We start from the raw sequence: 17,251 nt of genomic DNA on the forward strand, positions 1-17,251 counted from the left end.
TGGTAAACGGTTTGTTTTGATTTTTACAGTATTAAATTGCATTGTCATTTTAGGAATTTTTTAAGCATTGTATTGCCTTAAATTTGGCTGGGTGGTTGCAAGAAACTTTTCCATATGCATTAAAAAAGACAAAGAAAACTACAAAATCTGAAAGTTTTAAATTCAGTTTTTTAACCAGAAAATAATAATAGTGGGACTTAAAGTAAGACTCGCATAACAATGTAATTTATTTAGAACATCAGAAAATGTTGTTGTGATTGAGGTATCGAACAGACAGCAAATACAAACTTATCTCGATTTTGATGTTTCCATTAAGATAACAAGTTTCAGGCTGATTTTTAATTTATTTTTGATCAGAAATTGGTGAAATCAAGCCCATTTCATAAATCATAACAAACAACCACTTTTATGATATTCAATTTAGTTTTCTGAATTCCTTTAATATGACATGTGTCAAATGTCTTCTTCATCATCTATCAGCTCATTTATAAAACTTACTTAACAAGCTGTATCTCATTTATAAAAACAAAAAATTAAATCTATGAATGTGAGGGCGCTGTTGTTCCTCTCTTCTTTTTAATATCTTGAAAAAAACTAATCTCTAACCTCTGCATGAAATAATCTTTATATTCTTGTACTCTTTATTTTTCTTTTGTAGGCTCGATTACGAATGAGGGTACTGGTGCATGCTTTTCTGCCTTAAATGTAGTATACTCACACAAACTGGTAGTAAATTACTATTAGACAGGTTTTGTGTTTTCTAGTTGCTACTCTACTCTACTGTCCGTATATCAAATTTAGTATTGAAAACCAGTCGCAACAACCAGACTGTCTGCTCTTGTATTTCACAAGTTCCTACACTAAGGCGAGGGAATACAAATTCTGTTATTTGTTTTTTTCACCTTGGATGTATTTTTACGGTAAAAATGCAAATTATAAGTGTCAGTTTCTGGGTCATCGCTAATGTTGAGCATAATTTTACAATGATGATAATTCAAAACCAAAAAGTCATTCTTTATTTTGTTTTGGATTCCCCATCTCTCCCAATTAGGCCATGTCTAAAAGAAATCTAAAAAACTGCCTCGCCGCCAGATTCCAATGATACAAGAGACAGATTTATATATTTTCCTTGTCTAAAGCTGGTGTAGTCAAAACTTTGCGAACAACTTTTTGTTTTTTGATGACTAGAAATATTGCTACTCCTCTGCATTAAATAATCCAGCAACTGGAGAACTCAAAACATGTCTCTTCTTTTAGTAATTGCTGTATAGATCCTCTAATTATATTAACCTTCATAATTAACAAATGTTAACAATGAACTTGAGTCGTCTTTAGTTTTAAGTGTTGTACTTTTATATAATATGATCATTTGTAAAAAAAAATAAAAAAATAAAGGTGCCATATATATATATATATATATATATATTAAAAAATTTGTTGCTGGTCCTAAGATGATAAAAAATGTTGCCCACAGACCAGGAAAAAATCATTGTTAGCCCTGAATGCTGAGATGACTTTCTGCCAACAATGAACCACTTGAATAAGAATTTCTGATTTAAGTTTTTCAACAACTTCAACTTCAGCATATTAAATTGTATTCTACAGTAAATCAATGATAGACAATTTGCATAAAAATTAAGTGTTAAGATGCTATTTCTTTGTGCATTTAGCACATTATTATGTGTATAGTATAGTTCTATGCAACAAAGTTTATACCAAAGTTTGCAGTTTATATCAGACTCAATAAGGCATGTATCACTGAAAGCCAGGGGTATACACAGCTATGTTCTGCGTTGTTTCATATGAATCAAGTCTAACATAGAAACATCAGTCAAATAGTGCTTCTTTTAATCAAAACAAAACAGATATAATATCTCCTGTTTCGAGCTTCACAGACAGTCAATGTCTTGAACCACAAACAAGCGAACTTGTGGTTTCCAAACTGATCAACCAGTTTATGTCCGAGTCGCTCATATTATATTAAAGGCCTGGGCGACAGTCGACGCACCAAGTCCTAATTGATATGGGACTCATAGCGGCGTATACAACGCGTATAAAATACATTGTTTATTTACATGAAATTTGAAACACATGCTGCACGGTGACCACCACGCTTTAATATAATAGGTCATGAGCTGTATTTTTTGCTAATTTGATTTTTAATTTTATTTGACCATGGAATATGTGATCCAAAATGATCATTGTTGTACCAAATATAATAATAATGACATGGAAACTAATTTTCTTTTTTTCTTTCTTGACTCAGTATTGCTGTTATATGGAAAAAAATAAACAAATTATCGAAACATGCAGCTCATTTTTCTTTAATAATAGGTTTTTACGGGCCGAGATATTCACCCCCAAATGTAGGGTTAGAAAGTCTGGATTAAAACTTTGTCAATTGCAATGATGGCTTCATAGAAGCCACTAACTGTGAAAGATAATCATAAATGACATTTACTTCATGGTAGTCTACCTTGCTTGATCTTGATAGGCATTGGAGGAAACAAAACGATTGAAGGCATTGGTTGACAAACAGTTGGCATCATCTCTACTGTGTGTTAAGTTGGACTCTGCTCGCGCACTCCCAGTAAGTCTACATCTGTGTATTATCATTTATTTGATTCAGCATGTTAGACAAACAAACAAAAATTCAAGAATTTTTTGTGACTATACATTCATGAGTTGATGCCCTTACTATCAAAATTGAGTCATGATTACATCTAAGAACATGGCATCACATTCCAGTAATTTAAGTAATATTCACTGCTACAACAAATTTTATCATAGATTTGAATAGGGGAGATACTTGTCTAAAATTATTTGCAATGTATTCTGCTGCATCCCATGCTACTATTGGGCCACAATCTCCCAAGCTTTATGCCCAAATATGGTTGCTAATATGCATAACAATGGTGGATTATGATTATGTCATAATGTAAATTACAATAGACCACCACCCTGATTAAGAGCTGAAGGACAACAGTTGGTTCATGCATATCCCAAAATGACCTTTGAACTCTAAATTCAACTTTGGTCACTTTTTCTAAAATAATCATAATTTTTTCCATATTTTTTCAAACATTGTGATCAGGAACTGTAACCAGTTGAAAATTATGTCCATTTGTTTCAAAATTGATAAAGAATTTATAAAAAAAAATACATAAAATTAAAGCAATGAGCAAATTTAAATAATTTCTGTTGCCTCACAAATGGTATACAACTAAACTGATTTGATGTGCTGTAATAATTACTAAAACATATTGTAATTCTAACTTTGTGGTAATTTAGAGTTTGAATGCCTAGCATAGCAAAAATACAAATTGTGGTAGCAAAGTGAGTGGCTTTAAATTGTAGAACCTTACAGAGACTATGGAGAATTGCAGTATGGAGGCAAGGAAATGAGATATAAAAAAATAATATATTAATAAAACTAACCAGAAATAAATTGCGAGTGCACCAAGCTTTGTTCTTTGCTGTGTGTTATTGTAATGTAGAGCTTTATCCCGCATGTTATGTCCTAGTCCCTGCATTTAAATGTGCTAACCGTACGGCTTGCATGTTATCCCTGCAAACATTTTCATATGTCAATTACATGTCCTGTTTTTTTTTCTCCTATTTTCATCTCTAGGCTCGAAAGAAGGTAACCTTCTGAGTGACTGACTTGTCTGTCATGTCCAGTACTCTCCCATTGATGTCTTTTACATGTATTGCTTTTTGCTGTGTTTATGTTTGCTTTAATTGGCACCTAACTTCTATTTTTTCTACTGATACTGTCTTCTTGTTTTTCAGAAATTAGAGTTGTTCAATCCTCTTATGTTTTTTTTTAATCAAGCTAACATTATTTATTCTAAAAAAAAATCAATAAATTGTAGTTTGTTTCTGAGTTGTTGATAAATTACCCATAATTCCTGAATCATTCTTTGCATGTCATGCAGGGCTGCAAATTAGCAGTAGCCTAGGGATACCATTTTTCAAAATTAGTAGCACACTTGGACTACCGATAATTTACAAAAAAAAATAATACCTTGTTTTTTAAATAAAGCAATTAGTCTTTGAAACTATTCACACTTTTCTGCTTGGCTCTAAGTACTTTAAAAACCAGATGGACTATCAAATATTACTATGGGACTACCAGCTTTTAAAACTGGTAGCCTTTCAGACTTTCAAAAAATTTTGTTGATTTCAAGCCTTGTCATGTGGTACATTTGTTATTATCAAAATATTGTTTTTTATAATTCTTGATCAAACAGCTCAAAAACTGACACAATTTTGTTTACTTTTGTGGAAGGGGTATTTCAGTAAAAAAGATGTCCACTGATTGTTTTAATATTTTAATAATAAACAGACAGTATGCACCACAAAACAAAAATAGCAATGTCATCTAAAAAACTAAAGAGTTTCACTACATTTTGTGTTTCACATACATCTCCCCTTCCTATCATGGAATCAACACAAGTGCACACTCAGTATCACAACTATAAAGATTTGTTAAAAACTTATACCTCGAGTGAAACAGTCAGTGTGTTTAATACTTATTATTTTCTTTATTTTCTTTCTTATCGTATTATTAATATTCCTGGGTGTATTTTATAAATTATTAAATACTTCTAAAACACTCTTTACTAACAGTGTAATATTGCATTGCGTGTTACTGACAATTCTAATTTGAATGTTTATAATACAAGGTAAGATCAAAATATGAACCCCCGCCCCACCATTTCCTTGCTTGTATAACCTCTCATCCTCATATTCATATATTGGAATAATCCTTCCTGTAAAAATAATGGGTCATTTCATTGTATGGAGGTGAAAGGTATAAATTAGGTTACGAGTTTTTTTTGTTTTTAAATAGAATTAATTATTTACTAGAAATTTATTTTTTGTATTGAGTTATACTCATAATTTGTGACAAAATATATTATTATACATCTGATATTAAAAATGATATCATTTATAATCTTTCTGTTAATTGTCATACAGACGTGTTTGAGACATGTCTTTAGGTTTTCCTTATTTGGAAAATGTGTGCCATATTTAAGTCACATTCAAACACTTTCCTACATCGACAGCAATAACTTTGTAGTGCGTAACTGAAATAGTCACATCACTGAACATAAATGATAAATTTCAGGCTTTTATATCTTGTTAAATTATGAGTAGAAGCACGAAAGAATTTATAATAATGAGGTTATCATGAGAAAACTGCAAAATATGCACTCTGGGTTGCATTGCTACATGTCTGTTGATATGAACACTGTACTGCCTTCGTGCATATTTTGCAGTATTCTCGTAATAATCTCATGATATTAGTACCAGTATGCACAAAATATACATTACTATAAAACAACACAGAGTACGTATTCTTATACATGTATAGTTGGATGAAATAAAAAAAAAACCCAAACTTTGAAATTCATAGCCTCAGTTCAGATAGTAAAATAGATTCTACTTTCTACAGTGGCAAATCAGAATTCCAGCATTTTCTGTTACAAGTACATTGTACCATGTTTCTGTCTTTGAAGTTCATTTAGCTTTTTGTTTAAAATAAAAATTAATACTTTAAATATTCACTTCTCATAGAATAAATTTAAAAGAAACCCCATTTTTACTAAACTTATTGAAACACATGAATGCACCACATCATAGACATGAGCAACAAACTGGACATTGGTGTAACTTGAGTGAAGCTGAGCTGCATTTAGCATTCATCTTGTTGTATTTGTTTGTTTCAGTCTAGGAAAACAATGGGTGAACCCCATGCCTACTGTAATGTATCAGTTGGTCAAGAAACTAAGAAGAGTAAGGTAAGTTTGTGTAAATGCCTGTATTTGGTAATTTACATGATCATTTGTTGCTATGGCAATCAACTGATGCAACTACATGTGCGCTCGCATCACAAGTTTTTTTCAATTTCTTTAAAGATTAATTTTGAAAAATGAATTGCAACACTGCTGTTCATTGCAGGGCATCAGATACCTTTTCCTGAATCTTGTATTTCATTGTGTGAAAGATGAGTACTAAAAGTTGTGATACAATATTAATGAATTACAGGTTGATCCTGAGACGTATGATCCAGTATGGGAAGAAGTGTATTACTTCTTAGTTCAGAATCCAACGCTACAAAACTTGGATGTTGAGGTAAGATCTCTAAATTAATAAATACCCCCGGTTGTCAAATTTACTAATTACCAACACCAATTCCTCTATGCATACTATTTTTTAAAATGAGTAGACTAACTGGACCTCCAGAAATGTTCAAAATACTGATAGTTTGTGATTTACAATTTGGCTTCAAAGTAAGCCTTAAAGGTGTCAAAAATACAAAAATAGAGCATTGATATTTATGGTAATAATTATAATCACATTTTTGTGCATGGCTGTCAGTACCAACAAAACCAAAGGACTACCCAATTTTATCATTTTTCAAAACTGGTGACCTGGAGTCCTGCCATTCAAAGTGCCCTTAAATTCCCATTCCACTCAACAATGTTTTGGTGAATTTTAACATAAGTACGTAGACTACAGAATTCTGTGTCATCACTGATTGGTTATCTCCATGATTTCAGGAAAGGGGCCCTTTATTACCAAGGGAACTAGCATGCACAGACTGTCCCATGCGTAAGGCCCACCCACAGTCCTTCAGGCTGATTCACTACTGGTAGTCTGTTTTTCATAGACTTTTCTAAAGTCTCACGATAGTGGACTACCCGGTACATCTAATCCACAAAACTGGTAGCCCCGCTGGGCTTTGATAATTGTTTATTTTGAGCTGCTTAAAAAACATTGAAGTCTGGATGATAAAATGATTTGTTATTATTTCAGGTGAAAGATAAGAAATCATCTAAAGTGCTTGGTACTACATCGATATCAATAAAGCGACTGTTAAGTGCACCTGATATGACAATGGAGCAACCGTTCCAGTTGGATGACTCTGGTCCCAACAGTACTGTTAGAATCCGACTCTGTCTCAAGGTAAGAGCCATCTACGATGTCTAGGCAGTATCTTTAATCATAACATGTTGTGTTCTTCATAGGTTGTGATAACTATAAGTATACATCCCACTACATACTTTTAGTTGCACTTAACTATTATGCCACTAATTTGATGGTTTGAATATGCGAGAATTGATGAAAATAATTGCATAATCGTTCACAATCGCACTGGTTCCAAATTGAAAGAGACCACTAATTTGATTGTTTGAATTTGCATGAATTAATGAAAATTATTGCATAATCATTCACAATCGCACTGGTTCCAAATTGAAAGAGACTTGAGAAATATGCATTATTATTATAATAACTCTAGTGTTAACATACAAGCTTGGTAGTACATATCTTTTGTTGTTTATACAATCTATACACACTTATTACTGGCATATTTAAATGTCTTCCTTTATGTGGTAAGTTGTTGAGTTGTTATTTTTCCATCCCAATTGCATCATTGTAGCCAATAGTCAGTCCTCACTCCAAGTATTATGGCAAAGTACCTGATTCAAATGCGGTAAGTTGTTGCTTAGCAACAGTGCATGACCCATACGTATATACAGCTCGCATGTGCCAAGTTACATTATAAGTACATTGTAATCTCGGCAAGTTTTACAAACTTTTACTACAATGGTGTATGGGATATAGAAGCATGATTTGAAATCTCAGCTGCATAATTTTACTATTTGGTTGTTGGATCTCTCTTTTTTCTGATGTTTTATACTTAATCAACTGTGAGGCTATTTGGGTTGTATTGTAGATATATTATGTGTGAATTCACTTTCAGATGACAGTTCATACTTGTGTTATTTTACTGTCCAAATTATGATGACATAGATTAATTAAAAATAGTTAGTGTTACTTTAAAAAATGAATATAATTTTGTGTTTGTTCATGCTCTTTTAAAAAATTTTGTTTTGTCTAATATTACTTATAAATAAGAAGTATATGAATGGTTGTTTGTACATTGTGCTATTCCCGATTTCTGAATTATTGACAGACGCAATTTATTTTCCTTTGCGCATGCATAAGCTACCTAGCAATGACAAGGATATGACAAAAAATTACAAAAAAGGACAACAAAAGAAGAGAAGGATGGATTTCCAGTTGAAAAGGGTGATTTTTACAGAGAGAATGAAATGAAATTAAGATGGTAAATGTGTTTTGCTGAGTAAATATGAATGTGACATGGTTTTTTCAACCCCCCAAAAAATATTCTGCTTTAGGCTAATAAGTTTAAGTTAGTTTAAAGATAATGGGAGTTTTATTTGAGTGGATTTTTAATGCACAAATGCTGTAAATTCGTGATTCAGACATTTATATTTATCTGTAGGTGAGCACAACATGTGTACAGTTTAGTTGAGAGCACATCGACTTGCAATAGTTGCATTAATTTATCCTTGTGTTAATGGATTTACATGTATGAATTTTTTTATGACAATGAAATCCATGAGACTTCTTTTTACATTGTTCTTTAGAGGGTGAAAAATATGGTAAACCTTATCTCTTAAACCACTGGTCCAGGATTTTATCACCAGTCTACTAATTTCAGACCCATGAAAATTGTTGTTGACCATTTAATTTTTCAAGTTTACTACCCAAAAAAGTTGTATTAATTTATTTATTTACACATATATTGACCTAATGCTTTATAATATGATAGTTCTATACCCTTATTGTCAGTAACTTCGAAGCCTTGAAAGCTCATATGTTACTATCAACTTGAAAGCTTGTGTGACTACATGCATGTTATAGTCTGTCCTCAGAGCTTATTTCTCAAACATAGAGTTGTTGGTGTTTCTCAGTTGATTGGGTTTGGTCATACCAGTCTTTTCTAAATAAAGGCCAATTTTAATGACAGTTTAAAAATATGATCTTTGAATCAATTTTTGAAAATAACAAATTAACCACACATTCAGACATGTACTGTAGACTAGTTCATTTCATTCAGAATTTCTTCATATTCACTGTAAAATCAAAAGACAAATCAATCACCACATATTTTGTGTAAACTCATTGGACACCAATCAAAATAAATACCTGGTGTATTCACTGCACTGAAGTATTGTTTTCAGAGTAAATCAGTTCTAGGTACAAAATAAATTACATTACAAGTCAATACATAATGTTCATTGCTACTGCATGCCATGCTTCTTTGGGATAGGTGTTCTCATATCATTTAATATTTCATTATTGCAGTAGACACTAGACTTAAATAGCTTCTGGATTGTTGTTGCCTCTTAAATACTGTTACATTCTCTCCTGTCATCACCTGAACAATTACCATGGTTACCTGAATCAGTAGAGGATTGGAGAGAATGGAGCACTAATCGGTGGCATAGACAAGGTTTTTGGCTCTCAGTGGCGTCTGAGGTCTATTGAAAGTGGTTCAGAAATGAACCAGTTGTATGTACACAGATCAAAAGAATGAATTAACTCTGAAAATATGAATTCTGACTAATTAAATAATTAATGGCATTTCTTTTGAAATGTATTACGTGTACACCCCAAAATGCACATAAATTTTAAAATATTTTGACTTTTGTTTAGAGTGGTTGATTGGTATGGCAACATTGATGAGGTAATTACCGATATTAATGTCTAAGAGATGACACTTCAAACTTATATAAAGATTCAATTGCTTTCCCAATTTTTTTTTGTACATCAGTAGTCATGACGAAATTCATTCTTGGTACTGTGTATGTATTTTCATCCAGCAGCAGAGGAACTTTGTACATTTGATTATTTTGTAATGAAAACATTCTTGAACTTACTATGAATTGTTCAATTTTGCAACAAATGCAGGCAACTTTGGTGACTGTGCATCACTGATAACACACTGAAAAATGTGTAATTTTTTTTCCTTGATTTGTAATTATCACTGAAAAGATCCTTACAAGTCTAGCACCTCAAGTCAGATGTGGCAATTTTCATTGCCTCAAAGTTTATAACAGAAATCTACCTTAATGTTGTAAAATTTATCTCTGTTCACAAAAAGTTGGTTCATATTTTGATTTGATCATGCCAAGTTATAATTATTGTAATTCAGTTTTATAAAAGTGTAGACTTGTAAAGCAAAGGGTTGTCTCATAAAGGGCAGAATATCTCATTTTTGGATAAAATATTAAATTGCCTCCAATTAGTCAAATTTGGTCTCGAATTCCATTATTTCAACATTGATTTATTTACAATTGTTGATGTTTTTATGACATGTTCTGACTATAACTGACTAAGAATGTGTTAAGTACGAATTAATTAGTGTGCAAACTTCCTCTCTTGGAAACTTTAATAGTTGTGGCCTGGAATCTGTGTTCTTTGCATTGTGCATAGAAATGATGGGGTATATAGTCAGCTATTGATCATAATTTAGATAAAAATGAAATAAAAAATACTCTCATTCTAAATGATGTCATTCATCTGCATATCACATGATATGTGGGAGTTCCCCACATGCCCATCTTAACTGTCAGTGAACAGATACTGAATGGTTTACTTTCCTTGCTTACTTGATGGAGCTGGCTCATTATATATGATTTGAATACATTTGCATAGCTAATGAGATAAACCAGCCATCAATCCTAGGCACTTATTTTGGGCATAGATTCTTGGCTAATTTAGATGTAAAACTCACATGGACTCATTGCCTGTATTGCCATAGGGAGAACATAAATGGATAAAACAGGATGAGGAGAAAAATGAGGATGTTGCCATGCAACCAATGCCCACTGAAAATGTTGAGCAACCATCGCATGATGATGATGATGATGATAAGAAGAATGTCTAGGCTCATTGATATTGTTATCATTTTCATTTTATCACTATCATTATTTTTATCATTCTACATGCATGCTCATTGGTGTCTGTCAAAAGATATTAATTTCATATTTATCATTTATTTGGATATTTTGTTCATTACATGAACAATCATGTGTGGAAGTGGTTGATTGTCACTGGTTCACAAACATGCTGTTGTTATTTATGTTATAATCTCGCCTGTTCATAGTAAACCACTGTGTACCTGTATTTGTTTTTCAAATCAAAAGTATACAAAAACATATCTGCTTAATGTTGAAGTATAGGTTTTACACCACAATTAGAATTTGTATCAAGGCCACATATACCAAACCATAGATCATATAAAATAATTTATATATAGAAATTTACTATAAGTCCAAAATTACAAAACAAATGACTGATAACAATCAAAGACCAAATAAATTACATCAAGTAATTACACAATATAGTCAAATAAGAAGTAAAAAATATATGGACCTCATGGTATATATGAAATGATGTCATGTGTTTCGAAAAAAATGACCACAACTTTTTGCAAGGGATCATATTATTTAATCATACTGCTTTATTTAAGATATGATACCAGAATATGTAAATCCTTAGTTGTAAAAATTTCAGCAAAAACCAACTGCATTTGAAATAACTGATATAATTTAAGAATAAGCAGTCAACTGGGTTAACATTTCTAATACTGCCAACACAGCTGTAGTTGGATTTGCTTAATGTTTGGAACTTTTAACATCTTGCCTAATGTTTTAATCGTAGTGAACGAATATCAATAATATGCGTGTACATTTATGAGTATCACATTAATTGTTATAATTTACCAAATGAATGTTTCAACTACTTAATAAAATGATCACAGTTATAATTACTTAATATTAAATGTATTGGGCATAAGGTTCTTGGAATTTACAGATGAGTCTACTTACGTAATATCTTTGATTACTTTATGAATAAATATTTCATCTGGTTCATGTTAGTGTAAAAATATACTGACTACATGTACATGTTTTTTCAACCTTGTTTCTGACAGCAGGGACATTGAAGCTAGCTCGTGCTGGTATTTATGAACATATACCAGTTGTTCATGTGTTTCATGTCCAGTTGAATGTGAACCAACATTCAGGATTCTAACACCAATATGTTTGAACCTCTTCTATGTTTTACAAATGGAAAATACCATATTCATTTATCGTTGAGAGATCGTCTTATAGCATGTCATGATTCATTATACCTGAAAAAGTGGCCTGTACATAGCAGTTGACTTTATTGGTCATATTTAAATCGGAATGGTCTGTATATAGTTGTTGACTTATGATTGATCATATACCTGAAAAAAAAAATTACCTGTACATTGTACTTTAGGTGAGTGTGCCCCAAGCTTATTTTTAGCTCTGCTGTCGACATTGCCGAGTGGATCTTATCATATGAGTGATTGTCCGTCGTCCATGGTCGTCCGTGTCAGCTTTTTACTTTTTGACTCCCATGTGCGAAGCACAAAATGGGAGTCTTTGCAGTTAGTGTGTCTGTATGTGTGTATGTGTGTATGTGTGTATGTGTGTATGTGTGTATGTGTGTATGTGTGTCCGACTGTTCCACTGCTATCTCAAGAACCATACATCGGTTTTTGATGAAACTTGGTGCATAGATGCTCTGGGCCAATGCGCAGATTTGATTAGGTTTTGGTAAAAATCCATGCTCGTTAATTACCTAATTTGCATGATAATTAGCTAATTTTTAGCTGTTCTATGACTGTTTCACTGATATCTAAAGAACCACTCATTGGATTTTGATGAAACTTGGTACATAGATGCTCTGAACATATGCGCAGATTTGATTAATTTTTGGTAAAAATCCGTGCATATTAATTACCTAATTTGCATGATAATTAGCTATTTTTTAGTGGTTCCATGACTGTTCCACTGATATCTAAACAACCACTCATTGGATTTTGATGAAACTTGGTACATAGATGCTCTGAACTAATGCTAGGTTTTGATTAGTTTTTGGTAATAATCCGTGGATACTAATTACCTAATTTGCATAATGATTAGTCAATTTTCGGTTTTTCCACTGATATCTCAAGTACTAATCATCACATTTCAATGAAACTTGGTACATAGATGTCATACGACACTGCACAGACCTGATAGTTTTTATGGTAATATCAGTACATATTAATTACCTAATTTGCATAATTAATTAATTTTCAGCATTTGATATAAGTAGTTAGCATTACATTTCAATGAAACTTGGTACTTACATACTCAAGGACTATGCAGAGATTGATTGTTTTCGATAAATATTTGTGCATATTAATCACCTAATTTGCATAATTAGTTAATTTTCAGCTTTTCCACATGTATCTCAAGTACTAATCATCGCATTTCAATGAAACTTGGTACATAGATCCTTTAGGACTATGCAGAGACCTGATTAGTTTTAGGGTAAATAATTGTGCATATTAATTACCTAATTTGCATAATTAATTTTCAGCTTTTCTACTGATATCTAAAGTACTAATCATCATATTTCAATGAATCTAGAATTATGCAAACCCAATTAGTTTCCGGTAAATATTTGTGCATATTAATCACCTAATTTGCATAATTAACCAACTTTCACACTGATATCTCAGGTACTATACATCACATATCAATGAATGTACATGGATGCTGTAGGACAATAGACAGACCTGAATAATTGTGGGTTAAAATCTGTACATATTAATTACCTAATTTGCGTAATTAACCAATTTTAATCTTTCACACTGATATCTAAAGTACCGTAAAAACTCCAAAATTTCGACTGGTTTTAAATAATTTGTGTTAGAAATGTGACGTGTTTTTAGAGTCAAAATTAAGGTGCATTTTCGGACGGTCGAATTTTTCAGAATAGAAATCAGCAAAAAAAAATGGGGATGATAGACAGTGTGCTTCATTAGTTTTTAAAAAATGCAATGTCCGTCAATTGACGTAAACTTCCTCATGTTTCACGGTAAAAGCAAAGGTCGTGGCCGAGTTGTAACTCAAAATCTAAACAAAGTCATCAATCAGTGAGTATTATGACAAGCAAAACAAAACATCAAGACGCGGAGAAGAGGTCAGCACAAAACTAATAGGTCAAAAGACAAAGCTGTCTCGCACTACCTAGGAAAACTTGCGAATGTTCGAAGTACAGGTACCCATTGGACAAAAGATACATGGAAGTTTAGCAAACGATCTCCCCGACCCAGTGCAATGTATCCGGTTAGAATCAAAGCTCACGTGTCCCTTATTTGAGCACCGTACCGGTGATTTGAGGGACCAAATTCTGCCGTAAATTCGCCCTTGGATTAAAAAATATAATGGGATTTAAGAAAATAAAATGGGACTTTTAAGGTGTATTTTGGCGTCATTTTTCGGACATTTCAATCAATCCTGCCGGCTAAAATAGAGTCTAAGTTTTATCGTAGTCATTGACGTCTGTCTATTCAAGAGTACACGTGTATGATTTTTATCGTGACTAGCGTGAGCGGGTAAGCTTCCTTTCGAGAATGAGCTGTTATCACTGTGAACAATGTTAAATTATTCTTCAGATGACCAGTTTATTTTTTAAAAACAACTAATTTTTTTATTTAAAAAAAATCATGCCGTTTTCGCATCATCCAGCTTTTTGATTGGTTAATTAGCGATTTGACCTATTTGACCTAAGAGAACATGGCGGATATCCTACAGCATCAAACGTTTATACGAGATCGGAATCATTCGCTTTCGATGAAACTAAGTTGACTTTTATTTGTATTTCATAACCATTCAACAAATTTATTTTGTGTACATTATTATAATCACTACTGAGTACAGTAATAATCAACAATTCAGAAACGCAGCATGCCGAGATTTTTGTGTTCGTTTTTATTTGAAACTTCGTTTATTTAGAATATATTTTCGTTACCAATAAAATAAAAATCTCTCAGTCAATCAGAAACCCGGATTCATGCCTTTGAGGAAGGTCCCGTTTGAACGCTCACATCGTTTTTTTTTCGTTTGGGGGAAAACTAAAACTGGTCGCAATTTTCGAATAAGAATGAGTCGGCAATTTTTAGTGGAGTCGAAAATTTGGAGGTGAATAAAACACCGAAACCCGGCAAATAAATAGGCGGTCAAATTTTTAGAGGGGTCGAAATTTTGGAGTTTTCACGGTGCTAATTATTCCATTTCAATGAAACTTAGTACAAAGATGCTCTAGGACAATGTACAAACCTAATTAGTTTGGGGTAAAAATCTGTTCATATTAATTCCCTAATAAGCATAATAATTCATAATTTTTTGGTTCTAATCACATTTCAATTAAACTTGGAGACATAGATTTTCTGTTACATTGCGCAGACCTCATTAGTTTTACACTCAAATCTGGTCATATTAATTTTCTGATTTGCATAATTAGTTTTCAGCTAAGTAATTTCGAATTATATTTAATGTGTCTCCAATACTCTCAGCACATGGGAGTTCTTTCTAAGCTTTCTTTGATTTTACTTCTTCTTGAAAACTATAATCCCTATTGCTTTGATACTTGGTATATATGTACCTTGGGTGGACCTCTCTTAGGTTTGTTCATTTCATGATGATATCTTCAATTCTCTAATTTTGGTGAATATTTTTGTAATTTTTGATCAAAAGTGATATTTTCAACTTCTTCTTGAAAATCGCAAGTTTGATTGCTTTGATACTATACATATAGGTACTACAGCTAGACCTCTCTGAGATTTCTTCATTTCGTGATATCTTCAATTATGTAATTTTGATGAATATTTTGTTATTTTTTATATAAAGTTGTATTTTTGACTTCTTGCTGAAAACAACAAGTCTGATTGCTTTGAATACAATACATATTGTTCATTTTCTAATGATATCTTCAGTTCGTAAATTGAAATGTGCATTTCTAACAGCGGAGCTATCTCAGCCGAGAGGCTGCTTGTTAGTCCCCGTTCGGACGAAGTCCGAAAACGGGGACTTATAATTCGGTCTCCGTGTGTCCGTGCGTCCGTCCGGAGTCATATCTCAGAGTCCCTTGGACCGATTCCGTTCATTCTTTGCATGTGCCTAGTACTTTATGTGGGACATATGCACATGCAGTGGTTTAGCGATTCGATTCAAAATGGCCGACTGGCAGCCATCTTGTTTTTTGAAAATGTTGTATTTTGGTCATGCTTTGTCAGTTTTCATTCAAACTTGGTACATAGATTATACATGTTAGGATACATGTCCATGATGATTTATTTCACAATTGGATCAAAGATGGCCGACTGGCAGCCATCTTGTTTTTTGAAAATGTTGTATTTTGGACATGCTTTGTCAGTTTTCATTCAAATTTAGTACATAGATCATACATGTTAGGATACATGTCCCCGACCGTCCGTGAGTTCCTGAGTCTGTCCGCCCGACCGTCCGTGTGTCCGTGCGTCAGTCTATCCAACGTCATATTTCAGAATCCTGTGGACCGATTCCGTTTATTCTTTGCATGTGCCTAGTACCTTATGTGGGACATATGCACATGCAGTGGTTTAGCGATTCGATTCAAAATGGCCGACTGACAGCCATCTTGTTTTTTGAAAATGTTGTATTTTGGACATGCTTTGTCAGTTTTTATTCAAACTTGGTACATAGATTATACATGTTAGGATACATGTCCATGATGATTTATTTCACAATTGGATCAAAGATGGCTGACTGGCAGCCATCTTGTTTTTTGAAAATGTCGTATTTTGGACATGCTTTGTCAGTTTTCATTCAAATTTACTACATAGATCATACATGTTAGGATACATGTCCTTGACCGTCCATGAGTTCCTGAGTCTGTCCGTCTGTCCCTGCGTCAGTCTATCCAACGTCATATTTCAGAATCCTGTGGACCGATTCCGTTCATTCTTTGCATGTGCCTAGTACCTTATGTGGGACATATGCACATGCAGTGGTTGTGCGATTCGATTCAAAATGGCCGACTGGCAGCCATCTTGTTTTTTGAAAATGTTGTATTTTGGACATGCTTTGTCAGTTGTCATTCAAACTTGGTACATAGATTATACATGTTAGGATACATGTCCATGATGGATCAAAGATGGTCGACTGGCAGGCATCTTGTTTTTATTTTTTTATGCGGTATCTTGGACGTGCTCTGTCAGTTTTCATTCTAATTTGGCACATACATGTACTTTATACATGTTAGGATGCATATCCATGACAATTTGTTTCAAAATCTGGTCAAGGATGGCCGATTGACAGCCATCTGACTTTTTGGCCTTACTACTATATTTCCACAATTTATGTACCATTTTCATTCGTATTTGGCACATACATCATACATATCAGTGTGTTTTATAATCAGATCAAAGATGGCTGAATAACGGCTGTTTTTATTTTGGCCATATTACTATGACACGAAACACGTGTTTTGATGTAAATAAACAATCTGTTGTATACGCCACTTG

At 32.9% G+C, this 17,251-nt stretch overlaps 1 protein-coding gene across 4 annotated transcripts in view; it reads left to right on the top strand.

Annotated features, from left to right (window-relative positions):
* LOC102803255 (extended synaptotagmin-2-A-like) overlaps nt 1-17,251 on the top strand; it is a 58,357-nt gene that overhangs the window by 30,616 nt on the left and 10,490 nt on the right. For 2 of the 4 annotated variants that reach the window (XM_085495271.1, XM_085495269.1), the window contains exons 14-18: nt 2,495-2,590; nt 5,736-5,807; nt 6,055-6,141; nt 6,826-6,975; nt 7,451-7,504. In XM_085495271.1, coding sequence (XP_085351397.1) covers nt 2,495-2,590; nt 5,736-5,807; nt 6,055-6,141; nt 6,826-6,975; nt 7,451-7,504 — 459 coding nt within the window. The remainder of the gene's footprint in view (nt 1-2,494; nt 2,591-5,735; nt 5,808-6,054; nt 6,142-6,825; nt 6,976-7,450; nt 7,505-17,251) is intronic. The other 2 variants (XM_085495270.1, XM_085495272.1) reach the window with 2 other exon arrangements.

This window comes from Saccoglossus kowalevskii, chromosome 21 (assembly GCF_978046115.1).
Source record: "Saccoglossus kowalevskii chromosome 21, keSacKowa6.1, whole genome shotgun sequence".
NCBI classification, from domain to species: domain Eukaryota; kingdom Metazoa; phylum Hemichordata; class Enteropneusta; family Harrimaniidae; genus Saccoglossus; species Saccoglossus kowalevskii.